The following is an 18,538-nucleotide window of genomic DNA, read 5'->3' as shown; positions in this document are numbered from 1 at the left end:
TTATATCTACATAATAGAACTATATAGAAGCATCAACTTTTGTAACGCTAAATAGCCCGGTCAGCGAACATCAGATCGGCCAAGGTTTGCAGCGTCATATTGAAAGCAATGGTCGGCATTTTTGGTAATATAAGGCTTTATGGAGAAAGATTATAAATAGTTATAGTTTTGCAGTAGGAGTAAAACTTTGGCAGGATCATATAGAAATAATAAAATCTGTTTAGCAATTAGACTGTAATATATAATTGTGATAAAAAATACGATTCATCAACCCTCTCGTATAATAGAGTTAACATTGGAAAGTCTAGATGTACAGATCTTTGTCAAATAATAAGAAGAGGAATGGTAGTTTAGCCATATAATGCGGGGGGGGGGGGGGGTTTGTATTTTTTTGTAAATTAAACCACTTGTTTGGCTATAAGTTCCTTTTTTTGAAAGAAATGACACGAAGTAATTTTAAAATAAAATTTATTTAAGGTATACTCGTATTTACATACATAATAAAAGTCTACAAGTAATATCTCAGGTATGGCATCTTAATATACAATTTATTTGAAACTAATAACTCAATATTGCCGAAATATATAATATATATATAAATATATATATATATATATTTATATATATATATATATATATATAACATTCGCGGAAAAAATATCAACAGCCTTGAAATGAAGTTACACAATTTAAAAAAGAAAGAAACACCATTTTAACTTGTTTTTAGGCTTCAGGAACGAGTTTAGGGTAGTATTTCTTCGTTTTCTTCCGTTATTAAAATAAATATCAGTCAATGATTTTTTCTCATTATTTCTTTAAACATCACTTCTTAAAACTAGGAACCGATGATCCGGGTCTGATCGGATCACAATTTCTGCGGAGCGGCCGCGGTTGTCCCCGCCGCTCCCTAGACCCGGGGATACCGGAAGAAAGCTGAAAACCAAAAGCCGACAGTGCAAAGAAGTGTCTTTGGTTTTCGCAAACCTAAAGCTAAAGTGGTCGATCTGCCCCAACGTCCTGATGTCAATGAGGCCTGCTGAAATGATAATCAAACTGTGTGTGACCTCTTCAGTGATTAATGAACTCATGCATTACATGTAAAGACAGGAAAATACCGGATAAATATATAATTATAAAGATTTTTTAAGATTAACCTTAGCATGTACCTTGAAAATATTAATATTATCAGTATAAATGAATATATTTGTCAGTCCTTACACCTTGTTTACTTTTAATTAAAAATAAATAAAAACTGACAAAATAATACTATTGTTTATTACTTAGTATTTTTAAACATATAACTTCATATATGTTTCATTAGATTATATGTAAAACCTCCAAAATCTAAAAACTAATGTTTTTCATTTCATGTTTATTAAGTTTTACTACACAAAAAATACTATTCATAGAGAGAAGAAAAAAGTTAATAAGATTAAATAGGTAATAAAATATCGCAACTTTTGTTAAATTCATACCGTGTACAACTAATATTTTAAAAATTAAATAAAGGCGATGAAAATAATTTTAGATATCACACTTCTAAAAATAAAAAGATCAGAAATAGGTCGCTGTATAATGCTTAAATATCACTACTAAAAGGTTTTATATTACTTATATATTGACAATTACTGATTAAGTTAGTGAAAAACACAGAGGAGTCATATTGATTTTTGTTTACTATTTCACCAGTTTGCTCAATTCGTTATTTTCAGAAGGTTTGGGCAGATCATTATTGAGCTTGGTTCTTTTTCACAGTGGCTCACCACAAGAAAGAACCCAGCGTTAACAATACAAGACTAGTATTTGACTATGATTTTTCTCCGTGAATCGTCACAAAGAAAAAATAACACAGAAAGACATTAAAAGAAAATGCTCTTGATAGTAAAACTAAAAAAAAATACAGCCGAAAGTTCAACGCTGAATGTAAGTCAAGCACCCATTTTGGTATTATTTTTTAATTTAAACAAGGCGTTCCATAAAATAGACGAAAATTAGCTGATAAATGCTTTAGTGTTGTCCTATTCTGGGAACCAGGCAACAATTGTTATTTTTCAATTACAGAAAATATTTATATAAAAGTTTTAATATATTCAGAATCTTCCTACCTTAAGGTCACCTTGTTTGATTTTAGCAGGTTTTGCTAAATGGTTAATTTTTCCGACTAAACACCACGGGAACAATGATTTGTACAAATTAGCTAAAGAAGGTCTAGGCACGTTCAATTGCAGCATCGGGTTACCCGTCGAGACCCGCCCACAACGGACGAACTGGGACGGCGCCCTTTTTCGGCTGAATGTCGAAGTTTATCCGTTGGGGCGACCTTCTACGTTTTTCATGCCGAAACATTTGCGAACTAGGCACGCGCAGGGGGCGCCACACGCCCGTTGTTATGACACATCGTTATGAAAGATGCGTCGTTGAGGCTCAGGTGTATAGTGGAACCGGGCCCGTAGGTGTTGAGGTGAACCGGGTACGGACGTGCTCTCGGATAATCGTCTAGGAGGCGGTATTGGAGGCGTTGGTTGAATATACCTAAAAACGGAAGCGTCACTTGCTTTATTATTCAGACTGTTATAATTTGATCTTACCTGCGGGATAAGCCTGGAGAACTGGGCGTGTGATTTTCAAGAAACGCTCTCCGCAACGCCAAGGGACTCTGGCCTTCAACGCTCTGCCCTCGGCTTAGCCGAGGAGGTGGTTCAGGGCTCTGATGTCTGGAGCTTCGGCCGCTCCTGTCACCGCTCAGCTGCAGTTTGATATAGGAGGCAAAACGTTTTTTACCTAAAGCGAATATAGAATATAGAAATGTATTTTATGAGGCAGTAATGAGTAAGTAGTGTAGCATATACTCTTAATTATTTTGAATAATCCATTTGAGTCCTAAATTCAATCGCGTGGTGAAACAATGATGTCAAACGTTATGAAAGTTATGGGAAGATAGATAGAAGAAGGCAGGAACCGGATGAAAATGAGACAGAAGTAACAAATCAGTTCAACTGGTAAATGTACAAATACTTAATGCACCATAACACTTAATGTTACAAACTCTGGTCAACTTCATTAAGCATTGAAAAATTGTTTTGTTATCTTCATTACAAATAGGTAATTCATTTTATGCAGAAGTAACATTATCAGTTATTAACATACATTAGGCAGTTCAGAATGACAGTAGATAAAACCAATAATAAACAAATGCGTGGGGGATTAAGCGACTGATTTACGATAACACTGACCATTCTAATTAATTAAAAGTCAGATCAATCTTACACAGCATTATAAAACATTTTTCAATGAAATGAAGGAGAACAGAATCATAAATTTCCACTACTAAACCATGAAGCCACTTCATCAAGAAAATTAGATAATCTTGATCAGGCTTATATCATTTTATAAAAGCTGAAGTGCTTAGAGCCATTCGGATGCCATAAAACAGAAGGAAATCTTCATTTGGGGTTGTGCATGTTTTCTGTGTTACATTAACTGTTACTAAATCATTAATAAATATAAAAATTGATTACAATTCATCCTGCTACAGAACGGAGACATCATTTCAAGTAAATATCATATTATCACGAAAAAAACCTTAAACAAATATATTTTGGCTGAGTTTCCAATTAATTATATATGTTTACGGAATTAACCAATATTTTTTAGAGATTTCTGTTGGATCTTATTAGTTATTTTTGGAGGTATATAAAAAATACATACATTTTAATTATCCAATCTATAATGACTTTAAAAATAAAATTTTAAAAATTACAGTTAGGTATTAACAAAACTAAAAGACAAACTAAAAACAAAGACAAAGGTAGAAGGTATTGTAGAAGAATATTTTGATTATATTGCCTGGAGTACTGAGCTTTTAAACTTTTTTCTCATTTATACTTATATACTCATATTTCTGTATTTTTATTACATTTATGTACTTATATTTGTTTATATATTTTATATACTTATATATCTTTTATTTTCATTTAATATCATTTATATTATATATTTATATTTTTATAGGATTTCATTAGGATAACAAATTAATTTGGTGTTCATTTGAATACTATTGGCCAATAAATGTGATGTAGAGAAAATATTTTGTTTTGATTGGCCCTTCATTTCCTAGTACCCTGTGACAAGTTTCTATATAACCAATCAAAAGTAGCAACCCCACTGACTGATCTGGGATTACTGCTAGAGGAAAGAATAATTGGCTGTTATGAAAAGCCCATTACACTTTTATAGATAAGAAGTAGTAGCATTTCGATGTGTTTCGCTTGATTTTGGATCAAAAGATGGTTTAACAATTTAAAAAATTAAATTGAACACAGAAGGTTATTGGTTATTTCAATCTTATGAACAAAATTTTCAATACAAACCAAGAAAACAGCTTATGGTGGGTATAGACCTTTTTTCATCAATCTGCTCATCCGCTGGAACCGAACATTCAGATCTGTACCCACCATTAGGCATGTACCGTGGCAAACTATTTAAATTTACAAATTGAATGGTTATTTAATAGACATTCTATAAACAAGAATCTAAATCAAACATGGATCCGCGCCAACAAGAATGTCTAGTAGTCTAAAAATCATAGAACCAAATACTGAGGAATATTTTTAATTGAATATTGTAAAATCGAGAGAGAAAGAAAAGGCACATTTTTGATAATTTTTTTGAGACAAGTTCGTCTTAATTTTCTAAGATTTAACAATGCTTACATTAAGTTAAATATCATTAAAAATAAATAAAATTAGTTATTGATCTATAGCGATATTGATCTATATTGATAGCACTCTTTAAGGGATATTTCAAAACATTAAAATAAAAAAGGTCAATACATACAAGGATCTGATTTAGCACCTTCTTCAGCTTCTTTGAGGATTTGTTGCTGCTTTTGCTGGTGATAGAACCGTTGCAGAATTATCGGACTGGTGTTGCCTTTGATATATTGCGATTCCTCAGTTTGAAACTGACTGCGAAGAGGCAGTGGCGATCCCGCTGGAGATTTCCATCTGGTCTCACTCGAACTTCTAGTCTCCTGCAATTGACGTATCATTATCGTAATTTACTTCTATCCCATATATTATATGACTACGTACCGGTAAAGATGACGGACCCGAGTTGATGCCTCCGACGAATTTCCTTTGCGGCATCGGTGAGCCCAGGCCCGTGGAATAAGCGTCTCTTTGTTGCAACGCCGCCAAATGGTTCTGGTAGGCTTGCAGTGGCGAGAAGCTACGAGTAGCGTGCGGCGAACGTTCTTCCTGCGCTTGGAACGCATCTAGGCGCGAGTTGTGACCGTAGCTGGGCGCTTGACGCGGGTGAATTTCGAACTTGCTGCTGCTGATTGTGATTGTGTTGGTGGGGGATACGTTGGTGCCGTTTCTTGGTTGTGACGTGAAGAAACTGCGGACGGGATCAAGCGGGGCTTGTCTAGAGAACAGAAGTGCTGGATGTCAGCTGCATACCGAACTGTTTTGCTAAGTGTTGATAACTTATATTTTAACGTTTACACCTTGAACATGGCCTGAATATGATTTACAGAACAAAGAAAAAATAGGCTTCAAACCATATAAAATCGTTAAAGTTAGTTTTAACCTATTTCTAAAAAAAATTTAAGTTCAAAAATGGAAGTTTATAAATTTGAAGATTTTTCCTCGATATGAAATTACCAAACCATCAAAAACAAGATTTTAGATTATCTAATATTATTGTACATATTACTTATTCTTTATTGTTTAATTTTAATTAAGGTAAATTAAAACATTACAATATCTCCGCAACGCGTTCAGTATACGTTTTCTATTATTTATCTATTATCTAACTTTGTAATGTGCAAATATCTTAAAACATTTAACTATTATTTTAATTCTATTTACATACTGCTACGACACTGAAATAAATAAAATAAAAAAGAGTAGGTCTCAAAAATACTAAATTGGAACATACACCAATGAAATACGAAATAAAAACAACTAAAAATTTTAAAAATAATTTGTAATGCATTTCTTAGTTATAATTAATCGATTAATGATAGTTAATGTTAGATACCACATTATTAATCGACTTGTCATATTTTTATTGTTCTTTTCTGGTTGCTCTTATCAACAAATATATAATCAAGTATATCAGATGAGAAAATCAGAAATTGATGAATGCCTCAAAAAAATTGAAACATCTTAGATTATTCTTTTACTCAGTTTTACTAAATTGTAAAAAATGAAGTTTGAACTTTCTAGAATAGGGATAGATTTTCTCCAATAATATATTGATCAATAAAACAGTTATTAAATAACAATAAAAATCAGGCAAGTGTATCACAGAAACATGCTATACCCAAGGCATGTTGTGTCAGAAAAGGAAATTCAAAGACAGTGTTGTGGGTTAGATGACAGATAAAAATAATCAGAGAAGTTCAAGAGCAAAGCAGTGCTGTTATTGAATTTCCTTCTAGTCTGGAAAAATAACCACAAAAAAATGCATACAAACCTACTTGGTAAAGAGGGGATGAGCACAACAAAATGCAACCTAATGCATCGCGGCCACTGCATTCTCTCTGATTGACGGATCATATTCCTCATCATCATTCCTAAATAATCAAAATGCTACTTGTACAGTAAACGAACTGACTGATGTTCACGATGTTTTTGGGACGACTACAACAGGCTCATCTCTTTTCACTCTAACATAACTATTACAAATTTAATAAAGACTATATAATTGAGTATTTTAAATGCATTAAATCATCCTTAAATGTATTATCAAATGATTTTAAATTGCTGATTTTAAAATAAGATAAATAAAATGATCACATTTTTCAATTAATTTTTTTAATTTATTCCTAGGCAATATATAAACTTAAATATTAATTCACATTTACAAGTAACCAACGTGTCAAAATTATGTCCCATTAGATTTTTGTTGAATCTATATGACTTGATCTAAAGTATTTTAACTAAAATATGAGATACTTATTTATAAAATATAATAAATATTCTGTTCCGTCCGCAAACTCGGAGTAGTCGATGAATTGACTGAAAACATTGCATTTTAACAGAAGTATGTTTTATATACTTTTTATTCCAAAATCCTAAAGGAAATAGTAACATCTTCTATTTTAGGATGACTTTATAATTACGATTCCATTATAATTCTGATGTCTTTAAAAAAAAATATACATAAATTCAGCTTCTAAGTGTTTTGCCAAGTTTAAATAAAAACAATGCGAAAAAAAGCATCATCAAATTTTATCTTTTAGAGGAATGTATTTTATTAAGCTTTAAGTTATATCCGTGACCAACACAGAGATAATTCAAGATGACATCCGGTCCTACTCAGCCGGGTTACTGGCGTGAGTTGTATTTTACACTGTTACCTAATGACATTAATAATTACAATCATAAGCATAAAGTAGTTTCATTCCTTGATGGAATTTGAATCCGTGACTATCCAAGCCGACTATCATGTCACCTGCGATATCAATATCACAATCACTGCGGCTGCCAAGCCGACACAAAAGGATTATACATGCATATTTTTCCTTGCCATTTTTACTAATTTAATTTAAAATAGGTCAAATTTTAAACGATTATATTATGTATTTTAGCTAATGAAGGTGAGTTAATTTTACATATAATGCTGTATTAAATTAATTTAGTTTGGAAATAATTTAGCCGTAGCTGTTTTGTCAGTCAATTCATGTTCCCTAAAATACTCTTTTTTATTTAACAATGTATTATTGCGTTTAAGTATGCAGCCTATATTGCAATCGTGCCACAAACCAGATCGCTCATTGACTGTACACAAAAAAAAACTACTTAAGAAAAAAAAAAGGTGTTGAAAGCTAACTGTCGAATGACAAATCAAACATATTAAAATAAGGAGGGGTAAGTAGAGTGAATTAAAAAATCAGTCGGACAAAGGGAGACTAACCATGCGACGTACCTAGTGGATGCCCTATCGCTTGCTCCTTGTAATGCCCTTACATACCATTCGCCCACATCCACTTCGGTTTCTTGGTACCTCTTGATAAATATGTGATTTTTTAATTTGGTGTATTTAGGCCTTTGCTTTTTATCTTTTGTCAAGCTGAAATTAAGATAATCAGATTAGCTAGAATTTACATCTTCACAAACTTACCAGCAAGCCACAAAATCCCTGAATTCAGGTGAAAAATTCTTATCTTGAGGTAATGATGGGGGATCAGTTCCAATTACTTTGGTGAGCACTTCAAAATCAGTCTTACAGTCTTGGTAAGGAAATACCCCAGTGGCCAATTCCACAAGAGTAATTCCCAATGACCATACATCTGCTCGGACGTCGTAATCGGGGTTTTGGGGATCAGGTTCTATTCGTTCAGGCTGCAATTTCACTTCAGTATACATATATTAAAAGATATGAGTATAGAATACTTACTGCCATGTAAGCTGCACAGCCGGCACTTCGAGATTTAGCCATTGAATCTACTAATCTCCCACTTATACCAAAATCACAGAGTTTTACATTACCTTTAGTATCTAAAAGAATGTTGGATGGCTTTACATCTCTATGTATAACATTGTGTTGATCTTTTAAATATGCCAGGGCTTCTACAGTCTAAAATTTAATACATGTGTATTAATCATGCAAGTGAGAAAAGAGTAGTTACTTACGGCAACACTGACTTTGCCTAAAACATTTTCTGGAACGGGTTGTTTAAGTTTTTTTAGTAATTTATCAAAACATGTATCCATTAATTCCATACAAATCCACACTTCGGATTCAGTTATAAAACAGCCTAAACATTTTACAATACATGTGCAGTCCGATTTTAAAACAACCTCAATATCCATTATTATACGTTTAGCTTCGTCACTGTTCCCTGATCGTCTCATTTGCTACAAAAAAATTAATTAGTTAAATTTTAAGAAACTTTTACAAGACTTACCTTAACTGCAATAACTTTTCCACTTGGTTTATGCCTCATTTTAACTACATGTCCACAAGTACCATTTCCTAGTTCTTCTATGTGTTCCATATCTTTTATATCGGTTTTATATAGTTGTCCATCGATTATTAAATCACCACTGATTTTCATTATTTCCCTTAAACGCCTTTCAATATCACTATTATCATTTGGTCTTTGAACGAATGTTAAATGTCGTGGCCTTTGCATTGTTGGGCTATTACTGTTACTGTTTAGGCCAACTAGAAAAAAATTGACAATATATATACGAAAAATAAAACACAACCTTTTTTTATGCTAATAATAACAAACTATTTTTAATTCTTGATAAGATTCTTACGGGGCAAGGAAGGCCTAGTAGGAGGCCCTCCAGAAGACGAATGGCTACTCATAGGTGGACTTCTCGGGGAACGTTCTTGATTCAACCTATCTAGAAGATTATCAATTCTTTGTTGTGTGGACATCTCCAATGAGCCGGAAATTAACGTCTAACTTTTTCAAAAATTCAGATTTATTTTCAAAAAATTAAACTTTTTCATCTGACATAACTAAAAAATCCAAGAAAGCTGACAGTTAATTGACAATAATGACACACAATAATATTGTCTTCTTTTAGAGATTTTGGGCCTACATTATATCTGTATTGCTAAATATTCATACATTTTGTTATAGGCATTTTAAATATTAGTTATTTATTACTATGATCCATGTGTATCACAATAATAAATTTATAGGTTTAGGATGTTGTTTTAACAGTGTATCGGTTGCTTGCGTCATCTATGGGCCTATGGTATAAATTGTTTATTGTATACTTTAAAATAAGTACGATGAAAGTAACAAGAACATCCCAAACTGTGATATTATTTAAATATTCAGCGGTTTATTTTATTGTTTTAATAGTGAAATAAGTTTAAATTTTTTTTTAATCTTGTTTGTTGTGTAAGTGATTAAAATTTAGTTTTTTAGTTTATTTTATTTCATTAAATATAAGTGATTAAATATAAAATCTGATATGTGCAGCTATTATTTCCTTATTTATAGGTATTCAAATAATTAGAAATACTTTTTAAAGATTTATTTCTATATAAAGTTGTAAGCTATATAATTAGATACCGGTATCAATATATCGCTAAATATTTACATACAGTTTAAGGGCAGTGTCTTAAAATATATATCACATTTTCAAAATTCTTAAAAATACGACAGAGTGCTTAAACAAAATAAATTAAGATCGTAAAATGATAGCTACATGTTAGTACAAAAAGTGTATGTGCAAACGGTGCTTTCTTATTTGAAACATACGGGGCCTATGGTAAATCCGAATGCTTGATTTGGATTGCCGTAGTCTCGGGGATAGAAATCCTTTAATGGAAGCTGTTCCAACTTTTTCGTTCTTATTTCGAAAATCGTTTCGGCTTTGGATTGTCGCGTTCCGCATCCGTCAAAAATGACTGTCGGTTTCAGACCTGGAAAAATCGAATGGAGAAAAGCGGATAAAAATACTTTAGACTTTCGTTTTCGGGTAATAATTGGGTTCTTATGGAGAGATGCATATATTTTTGTCAGATTTATCAGATATATCTTGTTATAGATTTTACCGTCATAGGAATATTCTTGTCCGTTATTTCCTAGAAGCTTTATGGCCTTGTCGTATTTCTGGGTATTAGTGTCGTACCAGGCCCGACTATTCGAACATGAGTAGGTAAAGTTCTGATAGGCATCCTCGGATGATAGACGAAGGAAGGTCATTTGAACAACTCCGATACCTTCGTACGTAAACTGAAATAATACAATGTAGAGTATATGATTCGTAGCTAGATGAATCTTTTACTTTTGAACCGTCTCTGAAGCTGGAATACCATCCGTCTATGACGTCTTCTTTTTTCCAGGGAATTTGGGGCATGCTAGCACTTTCTATATCGGGGTAAACGCACGTTTCGCCTTCAGCCGTCATGTTACAGTACACGTAAATAGCGTCGTCAATCATTCCTAAGTTGGGATCGATCCAGTACCATCCTAGAAAAGAAACGCCAATTTTATTGTGTGGTTATTGAGATTGCAAATAGATTACCATCTTTTAGTAAGGGATGACCGTAATATAAATCTCTGCAAGTTTTTGCAGGATTATCTCGATCGCCCAGTGGTTTTCTGTCCTTTTCCAGTTCCATTCGCATGGCATAGATGGTGCTGTACATGTCAAGGAACTTGACGTTGATGTCATCGGGGTTGTTACCTATTTCGCTGTTTTCGTAGTCGATTTTAGCCTTTTTAAGTTCGTCTTCAAACTCACTTCTGCAAAATTGAACATTATGATTTATTACACCTTAAAACTATTAATTCTACCAATTATTTGCTGAAATAGTCTTTTAACGAATAAATTTATGCTGCGATATGATGAAGCTTCATAAGCTCTACATTTCCACAAAAGTTTGTAAATATTTGGCGCAAATATCTTTAAATCAAAAGAAATCAAATGTCAATTAAACCGAGTTCAGCTCGTGTAACGCGAAGTATTCACTGTAATTAATATTACAAATTCTGATTATCATTCAGGGCGTGAAACCACCTACTAGCCCACCGGCAATAATATAATATCACACTTGAAATTTTACATTTCGAAAAGTATCTCATCAAATCAAATAAAAATCGAAAGCTAGTGCGAACTAATATCTGATCACACTCTAGTATTGTTAACATTGGGCACGACAATCCTGAAAAAGAACGAAAAAGCTTAATCTCACTAACAAATTTACTAACAGGGAAAAGTTTAGACTAATATTGGACTCAAGGTATAGACGATATTGAGCACTAAACCCGAAATACAATTGAACGAATTCAGTCCACTGCAAAAGACGCTACCCCAACATCAAGAGAGAAATCAGAATATGAGGTAAATTCCCTCCGAAATTAGGGAATTGATAGAAGAAAGACGAAAAGCTAGAAGAGCATGGCACAGAACTAGGAATGTTGTAGACAAAACGAGGTTTTATATAATTACTAATCAGACAAATAAAAAAATTAAAGAATTTAAAGATAATTGCTTAAGTGAATACATAAGTGAATTATCTATTAAATCCTTTAGAGTTAAATTTAATTAATACACTAGTAAACTTACAGTAATTTTTCGACGTTTCTTCGTCTTCTAGTAATGCCTTTGTTGCTGCCCGATTCTTGAATCTGGAAAAGCATCTCCGGTGGTATTAGCGGCATGTCTGCCGGAGGTCCCGGAGGCCCTGCTAGGCCCATCGGACCCGTTTCACCTTTTGGACCGGTTAGACCCTGCGTTCCTTTAGGTCCTGGTGGTCCATCCTCGCCAGGTGACCCACTTGGACCTTCATTTCCTTTCAAACCTGGCAGACCAATCGGACCCTATAGGATAATTTTTAGATAAGATTATCTAATTTTGTAAATCTATTAATCATTACCGTGTCGCCTTTAGGGCCGTCTGGACCCATATCACCCTTTTCACCTCTTTCACCCCTCTCACCCTCGTCACCTTTTAACCCATTCAAACCTATATCGCCGCGGTGCCCTTTGGGACCCCGTCGTCCTCGATCACCTTTGGGCCCTTTTGGACCAGTTTCTCCAGGCTTTCCGGGTGCGCCTAGTAGTCCTGGATTCCCGGGAGCACCAGTTTCTCCCTAAAATTGCATTGAGTTCAGTTTTCGCTTCAGAGAAAAAGTTATTAAATAGTTACAGCAGGTCCTGGAGCTCCTCGAAGACCTATCGGTCCTTGTGGCCCTGGTTCGCCTTGAGAGCCTGGGCTACCCGGAGATCCTACAGATCCCATTGGTCCACGATCACCTTTCTCGCCTGGTAGGCCCGTGTTTCCTTGTATTCCAGCTAGTCCTTCAACGCCCTGCGCACTTAATGTTAATTAATTGCCTAATGACGTTAGGTTTATCTTACCGGTCGCCCTGGTGGCCCAGGGGGTCCTTGTGGGCCTTGAGGTCCAATTTCTCCTTGTGCACCAGGTAGACCAGTTTTACCATCTTCTCCATCAACACCGCGTTCACCTTTTGCTCCAGGTAGTCCTGCTTTGCCTTGGGGTCCGGGATATCCAATTGGTCCTGGTGGTCCTGTGGGACCTTCAACTCCCTGTGGTCCGCGAGGTCCTGGTGGTCCCTGAGCGCCGGTCTTTCCTTCGTCTCCCTTTTGACCTTGGGAGCCTGGTTCGCCCTGTTGGGATGTTATTAATAATTAATATATTGTAAACTTCTCGGTATTATTTTATGTATTTTCGATTGTACTCACTGGTTTTCCCTCTTTTCCTGGTGGTCCTGTTGGCCCAGGCGATCCATCTTCCCCTTTCGGGCCTTGTGGACCTTCTGGACCCATTGGTCCTTGTAGCCCCTCTATGCCTTTTGTACCTCTGGGACCCTGTTCTCCTGGTACACCTGGGGGTCCTGGAGGACCTCTTTGACCGACGTCACCTATTTCTCCTTTAATTCCTGATGGTCCGGGAAAACCTTGAGGTCCGCTAGGCCCTTAAATTTCATCATTTATAATTAATAACATTTTACTCCATTATTAATTAGTGTTTGATACCTGGAGGTCCTGGCAAGCCTACGGGTCCCGCTTCCCCTTTAATTCCTCTACGGCCTATTTCGCCGGGTGGTCCTTTTTCACCTATTGGTCCCGGTGGGCCAGGCTCCCCGCGCAAGCCTTGGGGTCCCGGGCTACCCACCGGACCGGATTCTCCCTTAGCACCTTTAAATCCCTTCTCGCCAGGTGGTCCAACATCACCTTTATCACCGTCTTCACCGGGGGTCCCTACTGGTCCTGGTACTCCTGGTAAGCCTCTTAGTCCTTGTAATCCATCTCTTCCCGCAGGACCCGGCGGTCCGGGTTCGCCACGTTCACCTTTAGCTCCACCCGGTCCTCTAGAGCCTTTAAAAAATTATTTTTTAGTTTGATATTTTTCTATAATACTTAGATGGACACCTGGCGGTCCTGTTCTTCCCTGTGGACCAGTAGGTCCTTGTTGTCCGGGCTCGCCTTGTGCTCCTTTATCACCTTGAGGTCCAGGAAGTCCGGTAGGTCCCGTATCTCCTTTTAGCCCTGGCATTCCCTTTATGAAGCTCGTATTAGTTAGTATATTAAAACTCGAATTGTTAGGGTATTACTGGGAGTCCATTATGACCTCTTTCCCCAGGGAAACCTGGTAATCCAGCGGGTCCAGGTGGCCCCGATTTACCTTCCGGCCCTTGTGGACCTGGAGCACCCTCTTTACCCATATCACCGGGAAGTCCGGGTTCTCCGGGTATTCCAGGGGGACCTGGTATGCCTGGTTCTCCCATAGGTCCTGGTTCTCCAATATTTCCTTGAGGTCCGATAACTCCAGGAAATCCGATAGGACCTGGTGGACCTTGTTCGCCCTAATGCATATTTAAATGTAAGATATATTGTAAGAAGAGTTGATTATAAATGTTTAATTTAGTGGAGACATATTATAAGTTGAAAAATATAACTTACTGGAGCTCCACGTTCACCTGGTGGCCCTGGAGGACCATCCTTTCCATTGTTGCCTGGTGGACCGGTAAGTCCTGCAAATCCTCTCGGACCCTCGTTACCTGGTGGCCCCACTTCACCCTGGGGACCTGGTGGTCCGGGTTGTCCGGTATCTCCTTTAGGCCCTTGGAGACCGTCTTGCCCTCTTCGGCCCCGTGCGCCTCTAAATCCTCTAGGACCGGTTTCACCTCTCTCACCGGGTTGTCCGGGATAACCCTGAAATAGGCGTTAGGGGGATATGAAGCTGTTAAAACATTAGCGCTTTATACGCACTCTGTCTCCTTTTTCTCCGGGTGATCCATGTTTTCCCGTAGCTCCTTTCTCTCCTTTGTCGCCCGTGGCACCTGGGTAACCATTGAAACCTCGTGGCCCCTCTCGACCTTTTTCACCTGGTGGACCCATCTGTCCAGCTTCACCTCTAGGTCCCTCGTAACCCTATTGAACGTTATGATTCGAATTTGTTTGTTAATACTGTTTAAACTGCACTAGCCTTTGGTCCTTCCGGTCCTTCTAGTCCCGCAGCTCCCTGATTGCCTTGCGGGCCTTGCTCGCCTTTGGCGCCGGCGTCCCCTCTCTCCCCATCCAGGCCGCGATCCCCTTTATCTCCCTTTTCGCCGACGAGACCTCTCTTACCTTCGTCACCTTTGAAAAACGTAAAAGAAAATCGAACTGCGGTCGGACGAACGCGAAAGTGAAGACCTACCCTTGACGCCTCGCGATCCGGGGAAGCCGATGGAGCCCTGCGGGCCGGTCGGTCCGATTTCGCCCTTTTGGCCGGGACTACCCGGTTTTCCTGGGGGACCCGGAACTCCTTCAGCGCCCGGTAGTCCTGGAATGCCCGGTTTGCCCGGCGGACCCTACCGGAAAGATTAAATGGATGATGTTATATGATCTCGAATCGAATGGTCAGTTTGTGTGTAGTTTTTGGAGTTTATATTATATAATGGGTGATTGAAATATTGCCAGTTTGATTTACATATAGTTTAAGCTATATATACAAGTAATGTTATACTACACAAGGACTGTACATTCAATTTAAGTGATATTTTTCTAAATTCAAGCATTTGTTGTGAAAAATTAGGTGCATTAATTTTGTGTATTGTCTTTGTTAGGTGTAGGTCCATAACTAGACACTATTATGTCTTATATTTTAGGCAGCGCTTAATTTATAGTTTGTTGTCATGAGACAGGTATATATACATGTGTGTTCGTTGTCTTCAAACCTTTTTGGTTACCTAGGACATTCGTTATCAATGATATCAAAATAACCACTTTTAAATAATTGAAACTAATATCGATAATTGTGAGATGCATATTCCCATGGCGTTTAATCGGCTTCCCCAGCAGATTTTCACAAATTGAACAACAAAAGTAATATATGTCGAAAATGATGAAAATTGAAGCGTTCCATGATGAGCATCTGTATATTATGAATATCTCAATAACACCTGTTATTTTATGAAGAGAAATGCCGAACTATCGAATTTAACAGTTAGATTAGTTGTTTACATTGTTACTTTGATTTGCCAAGATACATGCAAGCATCTAATACATATAGTCTATTAAATTTTTTTTTGTACATACGACATCAAGATGTTTAGTGTATTGCAATTTGTAAATTCGTTTTAGAATCAGACAATTCAAGAGAGACATTTATATATGTTAGATTATGGTTTATTTGTTATTGTACCATTTATATTTTGAATATCAATAGTAGGCAGTGGATAAATCATTGATTTATCAATATTTTCAAAAAATGTTTTGTAGCAGTTTTAGTGTGCAAAGACATATGAGGAAATTCCATCTTGGTGGGTATCTATTCAATTTTTATTTTAATTTTGAAAATTGGGTTCAATATTGTACTAAATTCAGATAAATATGACTAGATGTGCTTTATCAAAAGCACAACTGTGATTTTGATAAGCAAACTATATCAAAATCACAGCTCGTTGTTTATATAGAGTCGTTCCTCCATATTAAAATTGGATAAGGAAAAAACAAAAACTGGTATAAAAATGATACAAAAGGGAATGAAATATGAAATGTAATATATTTATATATGTGTAGAGTATGACAATTATTTGGGTAAGTTATTTCTTTTAAAATGAGATAGAAATATGATTGTAGTCAAACTCGCAGCAAAAAAATAAAATTTTATGTTAACTTGTAAATTCAAGATAATTTATTCTATTTCTATTATGTATAGACTCTTGTTAAGTGAATGACTGTTTGTGTTTTGGTTTCCTCGTGGCTTTTTTCTCCACAAAACTACTCAATCCAATAACGGTACGTCGTTATTCTTAAAATAATTCCTTTTAATAACGGGCGGAGATGGGACAATTTCCGAAAACAGTTTACACGCCCCGAAGCCAAAGCGCAGCCAGTCCAATCAAATATATCACGAGATAGTCTTCATTAGAAACTTTTCAAAAGGTCGCCGCGAAACCGAACGACTGCCAACCGTCCGTTCTCCCCTCAACTCGATTCCTGCAGCTTAGAAGTCGGAGCGGATTGTCGAGTATCGTCGTCATAATGGGGTGCCGTTTATTTCGTCATCTTACCGCGAAATATGACAAAACGACGAACAATACGGACGCCCCGCTGATGATGATGCTCAGCCAAACTAACAAAGTTTTCTCGTTATACTTAATAAAATTATCGGACTATGCGACGGAACGGCGTGGGCAATAAACCGCGGGGGTGGGGGGTGTAATTACTTCGGATGGTGTTCGAGCAAGACGCGTGTATTCAACAGGGACGAGACACGTAATATTTACACGACCGTTAGATCGTTAACGTTAATAAGCATTGATCGATTATTTTACTAAAAATCGATAAAATTTTATTTTATCGGACTAATCCTTGAAAACGAATTTATTTCAATATGGCGAAGTTGCCATACAGTGGTTTATTCTGATAAAAGTGTTCGAGCTGGACAGAGAGACGAGACACGATAATATTGTTAGTCACATTGTTAGACACGATAAGTTAGTTTTAGCAATCAATCATTAATCACTCTGTTGAATATTGAAATTGTCGTGTAACTGTCAATGTTTAAATCGGAATCTATTTTAATTGAATATGGTAAAGGAGCCCGCACTATATAGTGATTCATACAAGTCTACAATCTTAAAAACAAATTTGTTATTTAAAATTAATCCATAAATCTAGAAGAATTATTGTACATAAAATAACAATTTTCTATTTAGTATTACTGAATTATTTAGTGTTAAGGAACGCTCAAAACTGAATTCTCTACATTCATTACCTTCGGTGATTTATTTGAAAAATCTGCTACCGAAGTTTATGAAACTTATGATGTATATCCAATTGTCTATTTCTCTTTCGATGATTCAAAAGTGGTAATTCTGTGTTGATAACAAATATTGGCCTGAAGGACCAAATAAGTTCAAAGATAATTAACTGCAGAACTTATTGCATGAAATCCCAACTCAAATTCTCAAAAAGCTCTCAGATAGATTAAGGGTTGATAAATCAACCATTTCTAAATGTTTACATGCGATTACATTTACATTGGATTTACATCGGAAAAAAGGAAAAATGGCCACCATACGAATTGAATGAAAAAGCCTATTGATATCAGCAAGGTATAGTATATTACGAGCTATTAAAACCGAATTATTAAAACCTAAAAGAGGAAAATGTATCCTTTTGCTTGACGAAAGCTTGGTCACACATAGCAAACTTTTTGAAAGGTGGTGAAAAAGTTGTAGAAATGATGAAATACATTTCATCATAACATATATTATACCAAGTTTATTTAAAATAAAAGCCATTCTAAAATGAAAATATGATTATACTTTACGCACGCAGGTAATATTACAAAGTACAGTATATGCTTTTATTATAAGTAGTTTATTTATTAGTTTATTAATTAGTAGTTTATTAATTAGTAGCTTAATAAGTAGTTTATTGTAAGTATAATTTTAAATTTATTGAATCAGACTGTTTTGATTTCAGGAATATTTGATAGTGAAAAGATGTGTTATTTCAAAATGAACATCTTTTTATTTCAATAAATCTGAGGTAACATACTAAAACATTTAATACCTTCTAAAATAGTTAATT

The 18,538-nt window shown here is 35.7% G+C and overlaps 2 protein-coding genes across 3 annotated transcripts in view; both read right to left on the bottom strand.

Annotated features, from left to right (window-relative positions):
• Positions 1–451: 451 nt before the first annotated feature.
• Positions 452–9,523, bottom strand: LOC143190715 (dual specificity mitogen-activated protein kinase kinase 7). Its single transcript, XM_076395234.1, has 10 exons — positions 9,279–9,523; positions 8,921–9,180; positions 8,646–8,870; positions 8,410–8,589; positions 8,134–8,354; positions 7,939–8,082; positions 5,094–5,427; positions 4,837–5,032; positions 2,589–2,781; positions 452–2,532 (listed from the first exon to the last, which is right to left on the bottom strand). Exons 1-10 carry the CDS (start codon positions 9,400–9,402, stop codon positions 2,388–2,390), a joined length of 2,022 nt encoding a protein of 673 aa, XP_076251349.1. The 5' UTR covers positions 9,403–9,523; the 3' UTR covers positions 452–2,387.
• Positions 9,524–9,998: 475 nt separating this feature from the next.
• Positions 9,999–18,538, bottom strand: part of LOC143190712 (uncharacterized) — a 54,943-nt gene continuing 46,403 nt past the window's right edge. For both annotated transcript variants that reach the window (XM_076395215.1, XM_076395216.1), the window contains exons 18-33: positions 15,153–15,306; positions 14,940–15,091; positions 14,723–14,884; positions 14,414–14,665; positions 14,065–14,316; positions 13,883–14,009; positions 13,487–13,828; positions 13,193–13,425; positions 12,848–13,117; positions 12,636–12,797; positions 12,364–12,579; positions 12,054–12,307; positions 11,010–11,230; positions 10,770–10,954; positions 10,537–10,717; positions 9,999–10,404 (exon numbers count right to left, since the gene is read on the bottom strand). In XM_076395215.1, coding sequence (XP_076251330.1) covers positions 10,226–10,404; positions 10,537–10,717; positions 10,770–10,954; positions 11,010–11,230; positions 12,054–12,307; positions 12,364–12,579; positions 12,636–12,797; positions 12,848–13,117; positions 13,193–13,425; positions 13,487–13,828; positions 13,883–14,009; positions 14,065–14,316; positions 14,414–14,665; positions 14,723–14,884; positions 14,940–15,091; positions 15,153–15,306 — 3,342 coding nt within the window. In that variant the 3' untranslated portion in view covers positions 9,999–10,225. The remainder of the gene's footprint in view (positions 10,405–10,536; positions 10,718–10,769; positions 10,955–11,009; positions 11,231–12,053; positions 12,308–12,363; positions 12,580–12,635; positions 12,798–12,847; positions 13,118–13,192; positions 13,426–13,486; positions 13,829–13,882; positions 14,010–14,064; positions 14,317–14,413; positions 14,666–14,722; positions 14,885–14,939; positions 15,092–15,152; positions 15,307–18,538) is intronic.

The sequence above is a fragment of the Rhynchophorus ferrugineus genome, unplaced genomic scaffold (assembly GCF_030347505.1).
Source record: "Rhynchophorus ferrugineus isolate W39M unplaced genomic scaffold, kcgeb_rfMv2 rfM2, whole genome shotgun sequence".
Taxonomy (NCBI): Eukaryota; Metazoa; Arthropoda; class Insecta; order Coleoptera; family Curculionidae; genus Rhynchophorus; species Rhynchophorus ferrugineus.
Note: the sequence above shows the minus strand (reverse complement) of the source record. Positions and strands in the feature narration are given on the sequence as shown.

Coding starts and splice junctions, on each gene's coding strand:
- LOC143190715 (XM_076395234.1), bottom strand. CDS start 9,402: ATGTCCACACAACAAAGAATTGATAATCTTCTAGATAGGTTGAATCAA. Junction 8,871..8,920: donor GAAAAGTTATTGCAGTTAAG/GTAAGTCTTGTA, acceptor ATTTTTTTGTAG/CAAATGAGACGATCAGGGAA. Junction 8,083..8,133: donor AGGGATTTTGTGGCTTGCTG/GTAAGTTTGTGA, acceptor TCTTAATTTCAG/CTTGACAAAAGATAAAAAGC.